This window comes from Hylobates moloch, unplaced genomic scaffold (assembly GCF_009828535.3).
Source record: "Hylobates moloch isolate HMO894 unplaced genomic scaffold, HMol_V3 SCAFFOLD_3, whole genome shotgun sequence".
In the NCBI taxonomy this organism is placed as follows: domain Eukaryota; kingdom Metazoa; phylum Chordata; class Mammalia; order Primates; family Hylobatidae; genus Hylobates; species Hylobates moloch.
Genome location: NW_026652278.1, coordinates 44,784,890 through 44,799,261, shown reverse-complemented (window position 1 = coordinate 44,799,261; position 14,372 = coordinate 44,784,890). Strand labels below are relative to the sequence as shown.

The window sequence follows — 14,372 nt, the reverse complement described above, 5'->3', positions numbered from 1 at the left end:
ACAAAAGGATGCACAGTAACGTGGTCTATTTAGTGAAAACTTTCTTTTAATGTTCATAAAGTTGTACATATGTATCTTGTGCCCAGGGTTTCCAATCACAGCTCTGCTCCTTACCAGCTGTGTGACCACAGGCACGTTATGTAACCCCCTTAGTTTTGGGATCCTTGTATGTAAAATTGAGATAATAAAATAAGTATCTCATAAATTAGTTGTGATAATTATATGAGAATCTGTTTAAAGCCTCTAGCAAATTAATTTCCAGCTCTTTCTTTCCCAAAAAGAAGAAAGTACACTAAGACTTCTAGGAGCCTCTTCTCAAAGTCGTAGTTATTCCAAAATAGCAAATAATAGGCATTAAGGGAAGGATTATGTCAGCAAAACCTTTTTAAAAATCCTTATTTGATTAATGATGGCAAAAAAAAAAAAAAACAGTTTTCTATTAAAATAGGCTATGGCCTTGGCTAAGACAGCTATCCTAGTAAGATTATCTTATTTTCTATTTATAGACACATCCCACTCAAACTGCATTTTTATCCAGCGTCGATCTTCACACTCACTGTTCCTATCAACTCATGTTGCCAGAGGCCATTGCCATTGTTTGCTCACCAAAGCATAAAGAGTAAGTGTAACTCTTCAGGGGAGACCAAAGAAGGCTTTGCCCAGGGCTGCTGGGTTCCTGTGTGTCCAGACACCAGGTTGTGGTACTTGGATTGGCAAGCACACAACGCCCTCGGGAAAAAGAGATGGGTAGTAGTCAGCTGCCATAGACCTATAGCTCTGCAGTTTAAGGTCCTTTCAGTGGCAGAATTACTGATTTTCTTTCTTCAGTTAGCGTGACCTTGAAGTGAATAACATTTAAGAAAGATGCTATCCCAGTTAGCCTTTTTAGGACTTATTTCTACTGTATTATATTCTACCATAAGAAATGTTCTAGCCTTAGCTGAGAAAAAAACCTTTCTAGCTTTGGGGGACAATGATTATTGTAGAGTGGTTATGAGTATGGGAATCAAACAAACATATTGAAATCCTGGCTCCACCCCTCAAGTGGTGTGTTAGGCAGGATACTTGACCACTGTGCGCCTCTGCCTCTTCATCCCTGATACCTGCCCATCAGGGATGGATGTAAAGATGAAATTAGATAATAGTTTATGTACAGTGCTTAGCATAGTGCCTGGTACCACAGCAGGCACTCAATACATATTTGCTATTGCTATAATCTGTATTAACATTATTAGAGGAATTCGTAATATCTGCCACTTGTAATTTTCCTCTCATGAGACTCTCTGGTGGGGCTTTGGCCTTTCTTCTGGGGTCACACACAATAGCTTATTTGCCTTGTCCCCTTAACGGTCCTGCAGGCTCTTAGCAGCAGCATTGCCTCCTCCTGGGTTTCTCTCCTCTGGGCCAGTCATTGGTTTAAAAAAAAAAAATCACTATGGAATTCCTAGTTTGTGATTTCTCAATCCCATCTGAGGAATATGTATGTGTGTGCTGTTCAAATAAAGCACCTGGAATGCCCAAATGATCCTTAATTTTTCTCCCTTGTTTTTACTCTGAAATTTAGCACTGGCATCTTCAGGCTCACCAATGCTGGCATGCTTGAGGTTTCTGCTTGTAAAAAAAAGGGCTTTCATCCACACACCAAGGAGCCCAGGCTGTTCAGTGTGAGTACATCGTATTAGTTATTTTTCCAGATATTTCTTGTTCACTGGCCCCCCGAGTGCTACTGTTTTTAAATAAATAGTAGCAGTCTAATATAAGATAAAATACTGTACTGCTTAGTTTGGAGTTTTATCTCAGAAAATTAATCTATCTGTATACTTAATTTCTGATTTATTCTCAAAATCATTGTATTTACAAGGAAACATCAATATTTCTGTAGCAGAATTAATGGTGCACAAAGTTACCTTTCCACTTATATATATGTATGATATTTAAAAGTTTTCTTCAGAGTCCAAATAAGTAAGCAATTATCATAGAAAATGACATTTAAAATGTTGCATGAATTCTTTCTGCTTGATATGGCCAAATTAGTTTTTTCATAGCAATTGGATGGAAACTACGATCATACTTCTTGATTACCTTTGCATAGTCCAAAAGAAACATTTGACTACGCCTTTTTTTTTTCTAATTTTCTTTGAGGTTCTGTGGCTATAACATCAGAGAACGTTATATTGAAGTTAGAATTTACTTAAAATGAAAATCATTTGGCAACCCCTGTAAATATTTTTGTTGTTGTTGAAAATGAATAAATGTGATTGTATTTGTTCTGATTGGAAATATTTTAAAAATCAGGAACAATTTAAAATTAGGAAATCTATACTCCCTAAAGAAAATCATATGGTAAACATTATGGTGAAATCAAACATATGGTAAAACCAATTTTTTCTTTCCTAGATATGCAAACATGTGTTGGTAAAAGACATAAAAATAATTGTGTTGGATCTGAGGTGATATGTTCTGAATGTAAGCACCGTCAACATCAGACACCTACTCATGGACATGTGGTTGCCGGATTTTCTTAAGATGTTTCCAGAAATGACTGATATTTTGTATTTATACATTTTAGATGACAAAGCTTGATATTTATTGCTGTTGCACATTTTGAAGTTTTCTTTTTGGGTTGCTCTGTGTCAAGAGAGGTTACATAGTGTTAAATTGGTACCTAATAATGTACCCAAATACTATGGCCAGATAATAAATTGTGCTGCAAACAACATGTCTGGTATTTATAGAGGTCTCTGCATACATTTTTAGAGCTTTAGATGATTTGCTATATTTTTTATTCATGTAAAATGTAATTCCAAATAAGAAATTCTGAGCGTATGTAGTCTCCAAAGCAGACCATCTGTTTCTGAAACCTTCCCCTAAGGTAGGTGAACAGCTTCCATGTGTAGATGAAATATGGCTGCCATTGATAAAGCTCGTTCTGTGTTTTCAGTGTCATGAAATCCCAGGCTCAGAGAGATATCACTGCAGTGAATCATTGTGTAAGATGCAAGAACAACAGGCTTCTATTCAGGGATCAGGTGTCAGAGGGCCTGGGATAGCAGACAATTCATTAACTTGATTTAGAAGGCTAAAAGTAGAGAAGCTGGAGAGAGGAATTTTTTAGAAAAGACTCAGATAAAAGTACAAAGCCTGTTACTGTGAAAATGAACAGGGGTGATAGGAAGAAGAAATGAGACATAAGAAATAACTGATAATTCTTAGTCAAAAAGAATGAATCAGAAAATAATTTGGAAAGTTTTGTCATTAAAGGTATCTCTATATAAATTAGTCCCCAGAGAATGAGAACCAAATAAGTTTGAAACTGAATAGGGTGACATAAATACAATGTTTTACTAAGGCTTGAAATGGCATTTGTGGCTATTACCTAGATAGTACAAGCATTTATCTGGATAAAAAGAGACAGATTAAATAGAAGGAATGAGAAACTTGGGTGCTCTGTTAGCAAGTTGAATTGGTAGGAAAAACCTGAGGATGGAAACAGTGTGGAGAAATCTTAGCTGCAGATACACAGAGGGCAGAATGGAAGTGATATTGTTGAGTTCTTTGAGAATAGGTCCTTCAGGACACTGAAGACTAGTTCTGCAGGTGAAATCTTTATCTTGGAAGACATCGCTCCCAGGCACGTTGGGAAATCCTGGGCTGACAGCCCTTTCCTTAATCGAGAAGCCTGTGATCACTTCTTAGTCTCCCTTCTCATCCTTTAGGGCCTTACCTTACTCTAATCTAGCTTTCTTCTTTTTTCTTTTCAACGTTTAAGTTTCCTTCTCCAGCCATCTCTCCCTGGATCTCCATGACTTTTCAACAGGGCCAAACTAATCCTATGAAACCTTCTGTCTTCCCAGTGTCTTCCGTGCCAGCCACAGCTCTCCCTGCCTTTGCTTTCCTCATGACATTGTATCTGAGTTGCCTAAACAACTCATGTTTCCATGTACTAGCTTCCACTGCTTAGTTCAATGATTTCTATATTCCAGAGTGGTATTTCCTGTACTCTGTGCTTGGATGGTTTGGCTGTGTCCCCACCCAAATCTCATCTTAAATCATAGTAGGAGGGACCTGGTGGGAGGTAATTGAATCATTGGGGTGGTTACCTCCATGCTGTTCTCATGGTAGTGAGTGAGTTCTCAGGATATCTGATGGTTTCATAAGGGGCTTTTTCCCTTTTGCTCAGCACTTCTTCCTGCCATTATGTGAAGAAGGACGTATTTTGCTTCCCTTTCCGCAATGATTTTAAGTTTCTTGAGGCTTCCCCAGCAATGCAGAACTGTGAGTCAATTAAACCTCTTTCCTTTAGAAATTACTCAGCCTTGGTCAGTTCTTTATAGTAGCATGAGAATGGACTAATACAACATCCCTCCCTGCTGGTCTGCTGGTCTAGTCCTCAATTCTGGTATCATGTCACCTGAATTCTGTTCCTGTTCTCATTTATACAGAACCACCTACTATGGGCAGGTCAGTGGCTTGTTTCTGTTTCATGGAATCTTCTAGCTATGCAGAGCTTAGGTCTCAGACTTCAGAAGTAGAGCTTGGCTTGCCTTGTGCATGGAGACTTTAGTCTATGGCCACCACTAGTTAAGAGCAGATTAACTCTGCAAGGCTGGCTCCATAGACACCTCACTTTTTCCTGAGTGGTGCTGTCCTCAGTGTCTTAACACTTAAACACACCATGATATTCTGATATACTTGATCAAAGGAAAATGTTATATACTTTATCCAAGTAAAAATCATTGTTGGGACAACGGATAGTTGAGAAATGAGTGAGATCCTCTGTATAGAATTAAAAATTATAGTAATACACTGAGAGGATGTAAAATGAGAGTTGTCCGATGAAAAAGCTATGGACATTGAATGGTGCCTAAAGATAGAAAGGACTCAGTTGAGAGCCAAGAACATTTAGCATCTTAGGTTTCCAGAAAGACTAGAAAGAGAAGCTGTGAGTGTGCAAAACCATTATGTCCCTTCTGAATAGCAAATTAGAAGATAACTCGTTTTCACTAAGAAAGTATATTGTATTTCCTAAATAAAGGAGACATTCTTGGCACTTTTTTTGTAGTTTTTTTGTAGGTTTTTTTTTTTTTTTTTTTGCCAAGTACAAACCAAATTAACCAGGATCTCACAGAGTGGGACTGTTGGAGGTGGCAAACCAGAGCCTGACTTTGGCTGGCAGAATGAGGCCCTAGGGCTGTGTCTGAAAGAAGAACCAACAGAAATGTGACCACATCACTAAGTAATGGACTGGTCACGAGGCAGAGACCCTGTTAACCAACTGGAGACGCCACTACACACACATGTGCATGAGCACCAGTGTTCATTGGATAAGCTATCTATGGAAGGTCTCTTTCACAACAGGCAGACAGCACCTTCTCTCTTTTTGAGACAAGGTCACACACTGTCGCCCAGGCTGGAGTGTAATGGCACAATCATGGGTCACCGCAGCCTTGATCTCCTAGGCTCAAGCGATCCTCCCATGTCAGCCTCCCGAGTAGCTGGGACTACAGGCATTCACCACCACACTTGGCTATTTTTTTTTCTATTTTGTAGAAATGGGGTCTTGCTGTGTTGCTAGGGCAGGAGATCCTTCTTTTGAATATGAATCAGTTCCAAAGCTCCATTTGCCACATCCTAAGGCAAAGATGGTTCTTCATTTCTTTCAGATTTGTGTTTCTGTAGAAAAAAAAATGAAACAATTAAGAACTTCCTTTGATTTTCAATGCTAGTCGGTTTGCACACAGTGCCTGACACCTCATATGTATTTGTTGTAGGCTGAATTGTGTCCCCCAAATTCATGTGTTGAGGTCCTTAACGCCCCAGTACCTCAGAATATGACTGAGTTTGGAGATAGGGTCTTTACATAAATAATTAAGTTAAAATGAGGCTAGTAGAGTGGGCACTAATCCAGTATGCGTTGTTTCCTTATAATTAGAGATTAGGACAGACATACACAGAAGGAAGACCATGGGAAAACATAGAAAGAAGACTGCCATCTACAAGCCAAAGAGAGAGAGAGAGAGATCTCAGAAGAAACCAATCCTGCCAAAACCTAGATCTCAGACTTCCAGCCTCTGGAACTGTGAGAAAATAATTTTCTGTTGTTTAAGCCATCTGGTCTGTGGTATTCTGTTTGGTAGCCCTCACAAACTAATGTGGTACTCGATAAATATTTGCTGAAGTTGTTTGTTTCCTTTTTTCTTACAGACTGAATTGGAAATGGCTTTCTTTGTTGTCATGCAGGGCAGAAATCATTCTTTCCGTAGACCTTGTCAGTTGTAGCAGAGCAAAGCAGAATGTTTGTGGATTATTTTCAGCTACTCAAATTGTTCCTAGTTTCTTTTTAGTAGGATTTTGCTTGTGGAAGTTTGACATTTTATTTGAGGCCACATTGGTTCACTTCTGTTTTCTCCCAATTCATTTCACATTGCAACCACATCAACTGTGTTGGAGACTGTGTTATTACAATGATTTGACCTTAGATTGAGGTTTCTATTGCAAAACCAGCTGAGGAGGTCCTAAATGTGGAAAGCAGATGTTTCTCTTCTGGCATGTCTTGCAGAATTATCTGGCAAGAGAATATCTTCTGTGAAGAGAATGCTTGAGAAATGTCATGCATTTGGCAATGATTAAGAAAGAAAGGTAAACCTTCAACTCTTTGCTCTTAAAAGAATTTGGCTTGTTATTTATTGGGAAGACAACTAAGATGCAAAGAGCTTTTCTGCTCCTTTAAGAAATTTGTTTTCTTTTCTACTCTTTTGTTCTTCATAAGGCCAGAATATATTTTCTCAGGGACAGCTGATGAAAACACAATTTAGTGGCTCTTAGAGATTTAGCATACTAATGTCCAAGAAGATGTTGTTGTTTTTTAAACTATCAAAAGGCAGGTCTTCATTTGGACTGCTACAACAAAAATATCATAAACTGGGTGACTTAAACAACACTGTATTTCTGTCTCCCAGTTCTGGTGGCTGGAATTTGATATCTGGGTGCCAGCATAGTCCAGTTCTTGATGAGGACTCCCTTCCTTATTTGCAGATGGCTGCCTTCTTGCCCTACCCTCAAATGGGGGAGAGAGAAATCATCTCTGTCATATCTCTGCTTATAAGGACACAAGTCCTATCATGAGGGCCTGACCCTACCTTCTGACCTAATTATCTCCCAATGCCCAACGACCCCACCTCCAAATATCATCACAACGAGGATGAGGTTTCAGCATATTAATGGCGGGGGCACCAACATTCAATCCATAACTATGCGAGTGCCAACTAGCTAGTTTCTTGTCTTTTTTCAGTGCCATATGGAGGCTCTGCTGTACATCTTCTGAGATCCCATAGTTACTATATTAAAAAGTACCATTCCGATGAGAATGGGAATAGCTTTTTTATATTACCTGTGATCTGGTGTGAAGATGCCTTCAAATAGATTTTAAGAAATTACTCATTAAAAGGATATTTTTCAAAAGGAATTGCCAGTTGATTAAATCATACTGGTATTAAATTTGACCTCATGGAAGAACAAACTTGTTTGACAAAAAAACATTTCTTAATTAAAGCCATATATTTTCATATTAGTAATGTTGCTATATAATTATATTTTTAATTTTACAATGTTTTTGTAATTAAAGGACTTAGTAAAATCCATATTCCTGTATATGTTTGAATAACCAGACAGAGAAATGGAAAAGGGAAAGAAAATCCAGGGAAGGGAATATCATTTGGAAAGGAAGCCTTTGATACTCTTAAGGTCTGTCACTACAGCTTGCTGGATTTCAGGATGGGGATAGGAGATGCAGAAGACGAGAGAGGAAAAAACAGAGAAGGACTCTGGGGGAGGGAAGGTAGATTAAGAGCATTGCAGACTGGCTTTATTTAATTTGTTTGTTTGAAGTAAATGCCTTGACATTATCTGGATGACAAGACATTCTAAAACCAAATGGAGATAATTAGATTTTTTTTTTCTCAATCAAGGAGGATTACTCGTGCGTCTCTATCAGGTAAACAAGAGATGGCAGTGAAAAATTACAGTTGTTTACATGAGTTAGTCATTGTCTCACTGGGTCCCAGATGTACCAATGAAATGCATGGTGAATTTGTATTCTTGAGCCTGAAGAGGAGGTTTAAAAATTCTCCTCTGCACTTTCTCCAAGAGAAAAAGGCATTTACAGATTGATTTAAAAAGAAAAAAAGCTCAATTATGTTTCCTCCTAATATAAAGGCTGACAGACAAGGAAAGCAAAGCAAGCAACTGGAAGACATTTGCTGTGCGCTTGACTTTGGGAAAGACCATGGGCAAATTATATCACTTTTACGGAATTTAATTTCCTTACCTACAGAAACAAGGCATGTGAATCAACTGATTCAGCAGGCTCTCTTCAGCAGTAAAATTTTGTACTTATCAAGGTTCTTTCCAAGGCAGTATGTTTTTTATTTTTAAAAAATAACTTATTGAAGCTCAATTCACATAACTTAAAATTAACCATTAATGTGAACAATTTAGTGGCATTTAGCACATTCAGTGTTGTGCAACCACCATCCCTATCTAGTTCCAAAAGATATCTGTCACTCCAGAGTAAAACCCCTTGTCCACTGTACTAGTCTGTTTTCACCCTGCTAATAGAGACATACCCGAGACTGGGTAATTTATAAAGAAAAAGAGGTTTAATGGACTCACAGTTCCACTTGGCTGGGGAGGTCTCACAATCATGATGGAAGGCGAAAGGCATGTTTTACACGGCAGCAGAGAAGAGAGAATGAGAACCAAGTGAAAGGGGTTTCCCCTTATAAAGCCATCAGATCTCATGAGACTTATTCACTACCACGAGAACAATATGGGGGAACCACCCCCATGATTCAGTTATCTCCCATTGGGTCCCTCTCACAACATGTGGGAATTATGGGAGCTACAATTCAAGATGAGATTTGGGTGGGGACACAGCCAAACCATATCACCCACTAAGCAGTTGCTCCCCTTCCCTCCCTCTCCCCCCAGCTCCTTACAACTGCCAATCTGCATTCTATATGGATCCATCTATTTTGGATATTTCATACAAGTAGAATTGTACAATATGTGAGCTGTTGCGTCTGGCTTCTTTCACTTAGCGTATCATTTTGAAGGTTTATCCATGTTGTAGTGTGTATCAGTCCTTTATTCATCTTTATGGAATAACATTCCATTTATGTATATACCACATTTTGTTTATTCATCCGTTGTTGGACATTGATGGACATCCATTGATGGATATTGATGACATTTTGTTTATTCATCCGTTGTTGGACATTGATGGACATCCATTGATGGATATTGATGACATTTTGTTTATTCATCCATTAATGGACGCAATAACCAAAAAGACATTTCCTTTTTGTTATTGTGAGTAGTAGGGCTATAAACATGCATGTACATGCATTTGTTTGAGTACCTGTTTCAATTCTTTTGGATCTGTACCTAGAAGTGGAATTGCAGGGTTATCTGGTAACTCTAGGCTTAGGTTTTTGAGAGACCTCCAAACTGTTTTTCACAACAGCTGTACCATGTTATATTCCCAACAGCAACATATAAAGTATCTGATTTCTCTACATCCTATTACGGCCATCCTAGTAAATGTAAAGTAGCATCTCATTCTCCTTTTGACGGAGCAATATATGATCAGCTTAATTCCTCTAAAGTCAAATTTTAATAGTAAAATAAAGTTGATGATGAAGATGTCTGAGGCCTCCAGAATTCACTCACTCCGATCACTCTTAGTGTTGTGGGACACCAGTCTTGAGTCTTTATCAAGGTCACTAGCACCATGTTTAGAGGGAGAATTTATTTTTATCAAGGATAGGTCAGCTGTTTCAGCTGGGTAGGATTAGAAATACAAAAAGAGAGCAACCAACAAAAGGCACTAGTCATGGCACTTTAGAATACTACTCTTGCTTTCCAGCAAAGTCAGTGGTTTAAGCATTCATAAGGAAGAATACTATGTTGAGGCATCTCTCTGAAATCACAGACTTTTTTAAATCTTAAGAGCAAGACCTCATTCTAAATTTGAAAAATAGAATTTACTTGTTTAATATATTTTTGCCTGAGTAGGCGATGTCATTTTTTTTTTTAAAGGAAGGCCTGAAGTTACATGATTTTAGGTCATTTTGTAGGGAATTTCAGGTTGTGGCATATGCGGAGAGGTCTTAAAGGAGGAAAAATAATTGATTCAATGAAAGGACAGAGGACTAAGGCTCAAAACTAAATGTGGAGGGAAAGAAACAGAAGGCAAGAACTAAGAAGAGTATAAAAAGAACACCTTTTGATGTGGTGTGTCTGCAGTACCATATACTTTTCTCCAAGGATAAGGAAATCTGCTTAAGGACCCCTGAGTTTTAGGCCTCTGGAAAACTGTCATTAACCTCATGATACAGAAGCCTGTTCCATCATCAGTTTTCCTTGAGGAGAGCATTGTTTCAAACCCAGACAAATAGTAATCATTTTTATTCCCTTTAGCCCAGAAGGAGCTAGAAATTGCTCTAAGGAGGATATTCTGGGAGAGCTACAGCCTCCATGAATAAACTAGACTGAGAGGTGGTGATGTTTGCATGTTCATTTCCCAGATATGAGATGAATAATTTAACCTGAAAGGTGAAATGTTCAGGAAAAGCAATAATTTAACCTGAAAAGTGAAATTCTCAGGAAAAGCAGATGGTCCAGAGATGCCATACTTCTCATTCAACATTGCCTCCACTGCTTGAAATTGGTGTCTGATTTTTTCATAGAAAAAATGTTATGAATATTACTTTGGAAAATCATAGTGAAGTCATGGTCACACTTATGTGTGTGGTCCAGTTCTTTGGGATTCCCTTTTTCCCAGGTATGCAGCACTCTTACATCTCTGGGCCTCTGCTTGGAACACGTCCCATGCAGGTCCTACTTCCCCTTCCCAAACCTCAACCCCCTCTAGCCTCCAGCCCTTTTCTTTGTCTACTCAATTCTTACCCTTTAAGCCTCTGCTTAAGCACTGTCTTCTCAGGGATGCAGCCTCTCCTGAGCCCCTGGCTATAAAAGCCAGTACCCCATATACTTCTTCTTTTACAATGTGCCCAACTCCTTATTTAATGCCCATCTTCCTCACTCGGCTGCAGGTTCCATCCAGGCAGAACCTTGCCTAGTTCTATTTCCTTGACACTGCTCTCTGTCCTAGCTCATAGTGCTCTTCAGACATTACTGAAGTTGACTCTGCTCTACCAGGAATAAACATTACTTCATACTCTGATAAGGAAGAACCCTATCTCAGGCTGCCCCATTTTCTCTCTCTCTTTTTTTTTTTTGGCTGTCTCTTTCTGAATAAGCTTAGCTGCACTGCAGCAATGGCTTCGGGTTGCCTGTGAGTGTGTGTTGATCCAGACAGCCTCCTCCCTAACTACAATCAGACGTTCTTCTCCAGGCTGTTCTGTGTTAGAAATTCTTCTAAAGAGAATTTCCTAGCTGCACAAATGATACTACATTAACAACAGAGGATTATTACTATTATTATTATTTTGAGGTGGAGTTCCACTCCTTTTGGCCCAGACTGGAGTGCAATGACGCGATCATTGCTCACTGCAACACCTGCCCCTGGGTTACAAGCAATTCTCCTGACTCAGACTCCTGAGTAGCTGGGATTACAGGTGCGTGCCACCACACTTGGCTAATTATGTATTTTTAGTAGAGATGGGGTTTCACCATGTTGGCCAGGCTGGTCTTGAACTCCTGACCTCACGTGATCTGCCTGCCTCGGCCTCCCAAGACAACGGAGGATTATTTTTAAGTAAATAATGCCTCTTCCCACACATCTGCTCACAGTAACGGCTGCATGATGTGAATTAATGTCATTAGAAACCTATGCTGTCCTCCAGAGTTGCAAAAGCCTGTCATGGGAAAATTCTGTAGTCATAGAAGGATGTTCCCCTCCTTTGAGAGTCTGGTTTGCTATTGTTAGAGGAGAGAAGAGGATTCAGAAGGCTGCCAAACCTGTATGTTGCTGGTTTTATCTCCTCTGGAGATTGGTGTGATACTCATGAAGGGGACCCAGCCACCTGTGCAAAGCCCAGCCCTTTAAGTCACTGGGCATCTCGTGGAATCAGGGGATGAATTACTGATCGATGACTGGGAGGAAGGTGCTTAGGCACTGCAGTTCAGTGGCTCACGAGGAGCGAACATTTCACTAATGCATATTTAGTGGGTGGTTCTGGTTTGCCTGATTTTTGCTTCTGGGCATGGCTGTTTCAGCCTGAGAGACTGTTCCAAGAATGTTTCTTTACTAGAGAGCTCATGCCGCCTGGTGGTAAATATGAAGTACAGCAGTGCAACAGACCAGTTTTACTCCAAGGAAACCCTGTAGAGATGACAGCAATGGTTGGTGATTTCTGCCTCAGTTATGAAAGTGATCTGCTGGCAAGTATCTGCACACTAATCCTTAAGTTTAAATCTAGTGGCTATGAAGTGCCGCTGCCTGGCGAGCATGAATTTGCAGCTGGAAGATTTCCCTCGATCATATTCCAGTGGTTCTTAAATTTTGATGTACATAAGAATCACCAGGGAAATCTGATTGAAGTTCAGGTTTCCAGCTTCAGCTCCAGAGATTCTAGCTCAGCAGGTGTTAGATGTGACCCAGGACTCTACCCATTTAAAATGAGCTTCCGATGAGTTTGGTCCATGTAGCCTATTCTTTGGGAAATCCTGGCCTAATGGCTAAAAATATGAATTGGAAGCCAAGCACAAGAAGGAGCAAGCTGATACTTCTGCCAGCAGCATGACATTGGGCTGCTGCTAGCTTCAGTTACTCTTCTGTAAAAAGGCAGTAATGGCCAGGTGCTGTGCCTCACGCATGTAATCCCAGCACTTTAGGAGGCCAAAGCGGGAGGCTCATTTGAGCCCAGGAGTTCAAGACCAGCCTGGGCAACATGGCAAGATCCCATCTCTATTTTTTTTTTTTAAGTCAGGCCAAATTCATAGGGCTGTTGTAGGAGAAAATGAGATCCTAATATAAAGAGCTTGATTCAGGCTCTGGTCATGGCGGGCACTAGTACATCCCAGCTCTTATTATTTGTAGTATTAATCCTAATTATCTGCAAGTTACAGGGCCAGAGAAGACTAGCGGAGTTCGGGTTTTCTACACCAAACAGACACTCAGTCCTGGGCCTGGAGGTCTCTGCAGTGAGGTGCTGCCACAGACAAAGCCACCTTCACTCTTCAGGACAACCAGTGAGTGCCGACACACACTATGCACTGGAGGGCAAGCAGCTCCGAGCTTGGGAGCAACTGAGGATGGTGAACAGCCTGGGCAAGGAGTGCTCTGAGGCTAAGAACCTGAACAGCAGGGTCGGTATTTTTTTTTATATCTTTGTGCCTCTCTGGCCAAATGGAAGTTGGTAGCTCTCCTATCCAATTGCATTTCTAGAGCAATCTCTGTCTCCTCATCTATAAAGTGGGCTGATAGTAATACTTCCCCAGATAGTTGTGAAGAACAGCTGAGAGATGATATGTGTAAAGCCCTTACCTGATGATTGATGCTAATAGTCTTTGGAAAGTATTGTTCTCTCTCTCATTCCTTCTGGCATGAATATATCCATAGTATCCTTTTCAAAGACAGATAGGTCAAGAGAAGGGAAACAGGTGGTCCAGATGTGTAGTGAGATTTTAAGGCAGTGTTTCTCAATGTTTTTAAAAAATCCATGTTTCCCTCAATAAACATAAAAGTCAGACCACCTGTTTCTATATGTATATATGTATGTGTATATATATATAAGTTTAATACATAGTATATGCATTAAAAGTCATATCTTGTATATTAAAAGTCACACACATATTTATTTGTATACGTATGGGAAATGTATCTATATGTGTGTGTGTGACTTTTAATATACAAGATATGACTTTTAAGATATATAGGCACAGCGGCTCATGCCTATAATTCCAGCATTTTGGGAAGTCAAGAGGAGAGAATTGCTTGAGCCCAGAAGTTCAAGGCTGCAATGAGCTATGATTACACCATTGCACTCCAGCCTGGGCGACAGAGTGACACCTTATCTCTAATATATATACACACACACACACACATATATATATATATACACACACACAGATACATATATATATATATACACACACACACACACACATACATATGTGTGTGTGTGTGTGTGTGTGTGTGTGTGTGTGTGTGTGAGAATTATTTTCTTTTCACCCATCAGGTTACCAGTACTGGGGTTATGAGTGTAAAGTAATATAATCACTTTGCAAGTTGTGAGGTACTGTAGATTATCCCATTGATACACTTTAATCCATGTTATTTTTTAAAATCTCCAATGTATTCTCAAATTATTCCTCTTTACAGAACCGAAGTGCAGCTCCCCACTTTA

At 39.6% G+C, this 14,372-nt stretch overlaps 1 protein-coding gene across 3 annotated transcripts in view; it reads left to right on the top strand.

Annotated features, from left to right (window-relative positions):
- The window catches only part of STAMBPL1 (STAM binding protein like 1), a 51,649-nt gene extending 45,458 nt beyond the window's left edge, over window positions 1-6,191 (top strand). The window contains exons 10-12 of one of the 3 annotated variants that reach the window (XM_058436230.1): window positions 507-619; window positions 1,565-1,664; window positions 5,933-6,191. In XM_058436230.1, coding sequence (XP_058292213.1) covers window positions 507-619; window positions 1,565-1,664; window positions 5,933-6,091 — 372 coding nt within the window. In that variant the 3' untranslated portion in view covers window positions 6,092-6,191. Of the gene's footprint in view, window positions 1-506; window positions 620-1,564; window positions 1,665-2,397; window positions 2,718-5,932 lie in introns of those variants that run through there. The other 2 variants (XM_058436231.1, XR_009212763.1) reach the window with 2 other exon arrangements.
- Window positions 6,192-14,372: the final 8,181 nt, after the last annotated feature.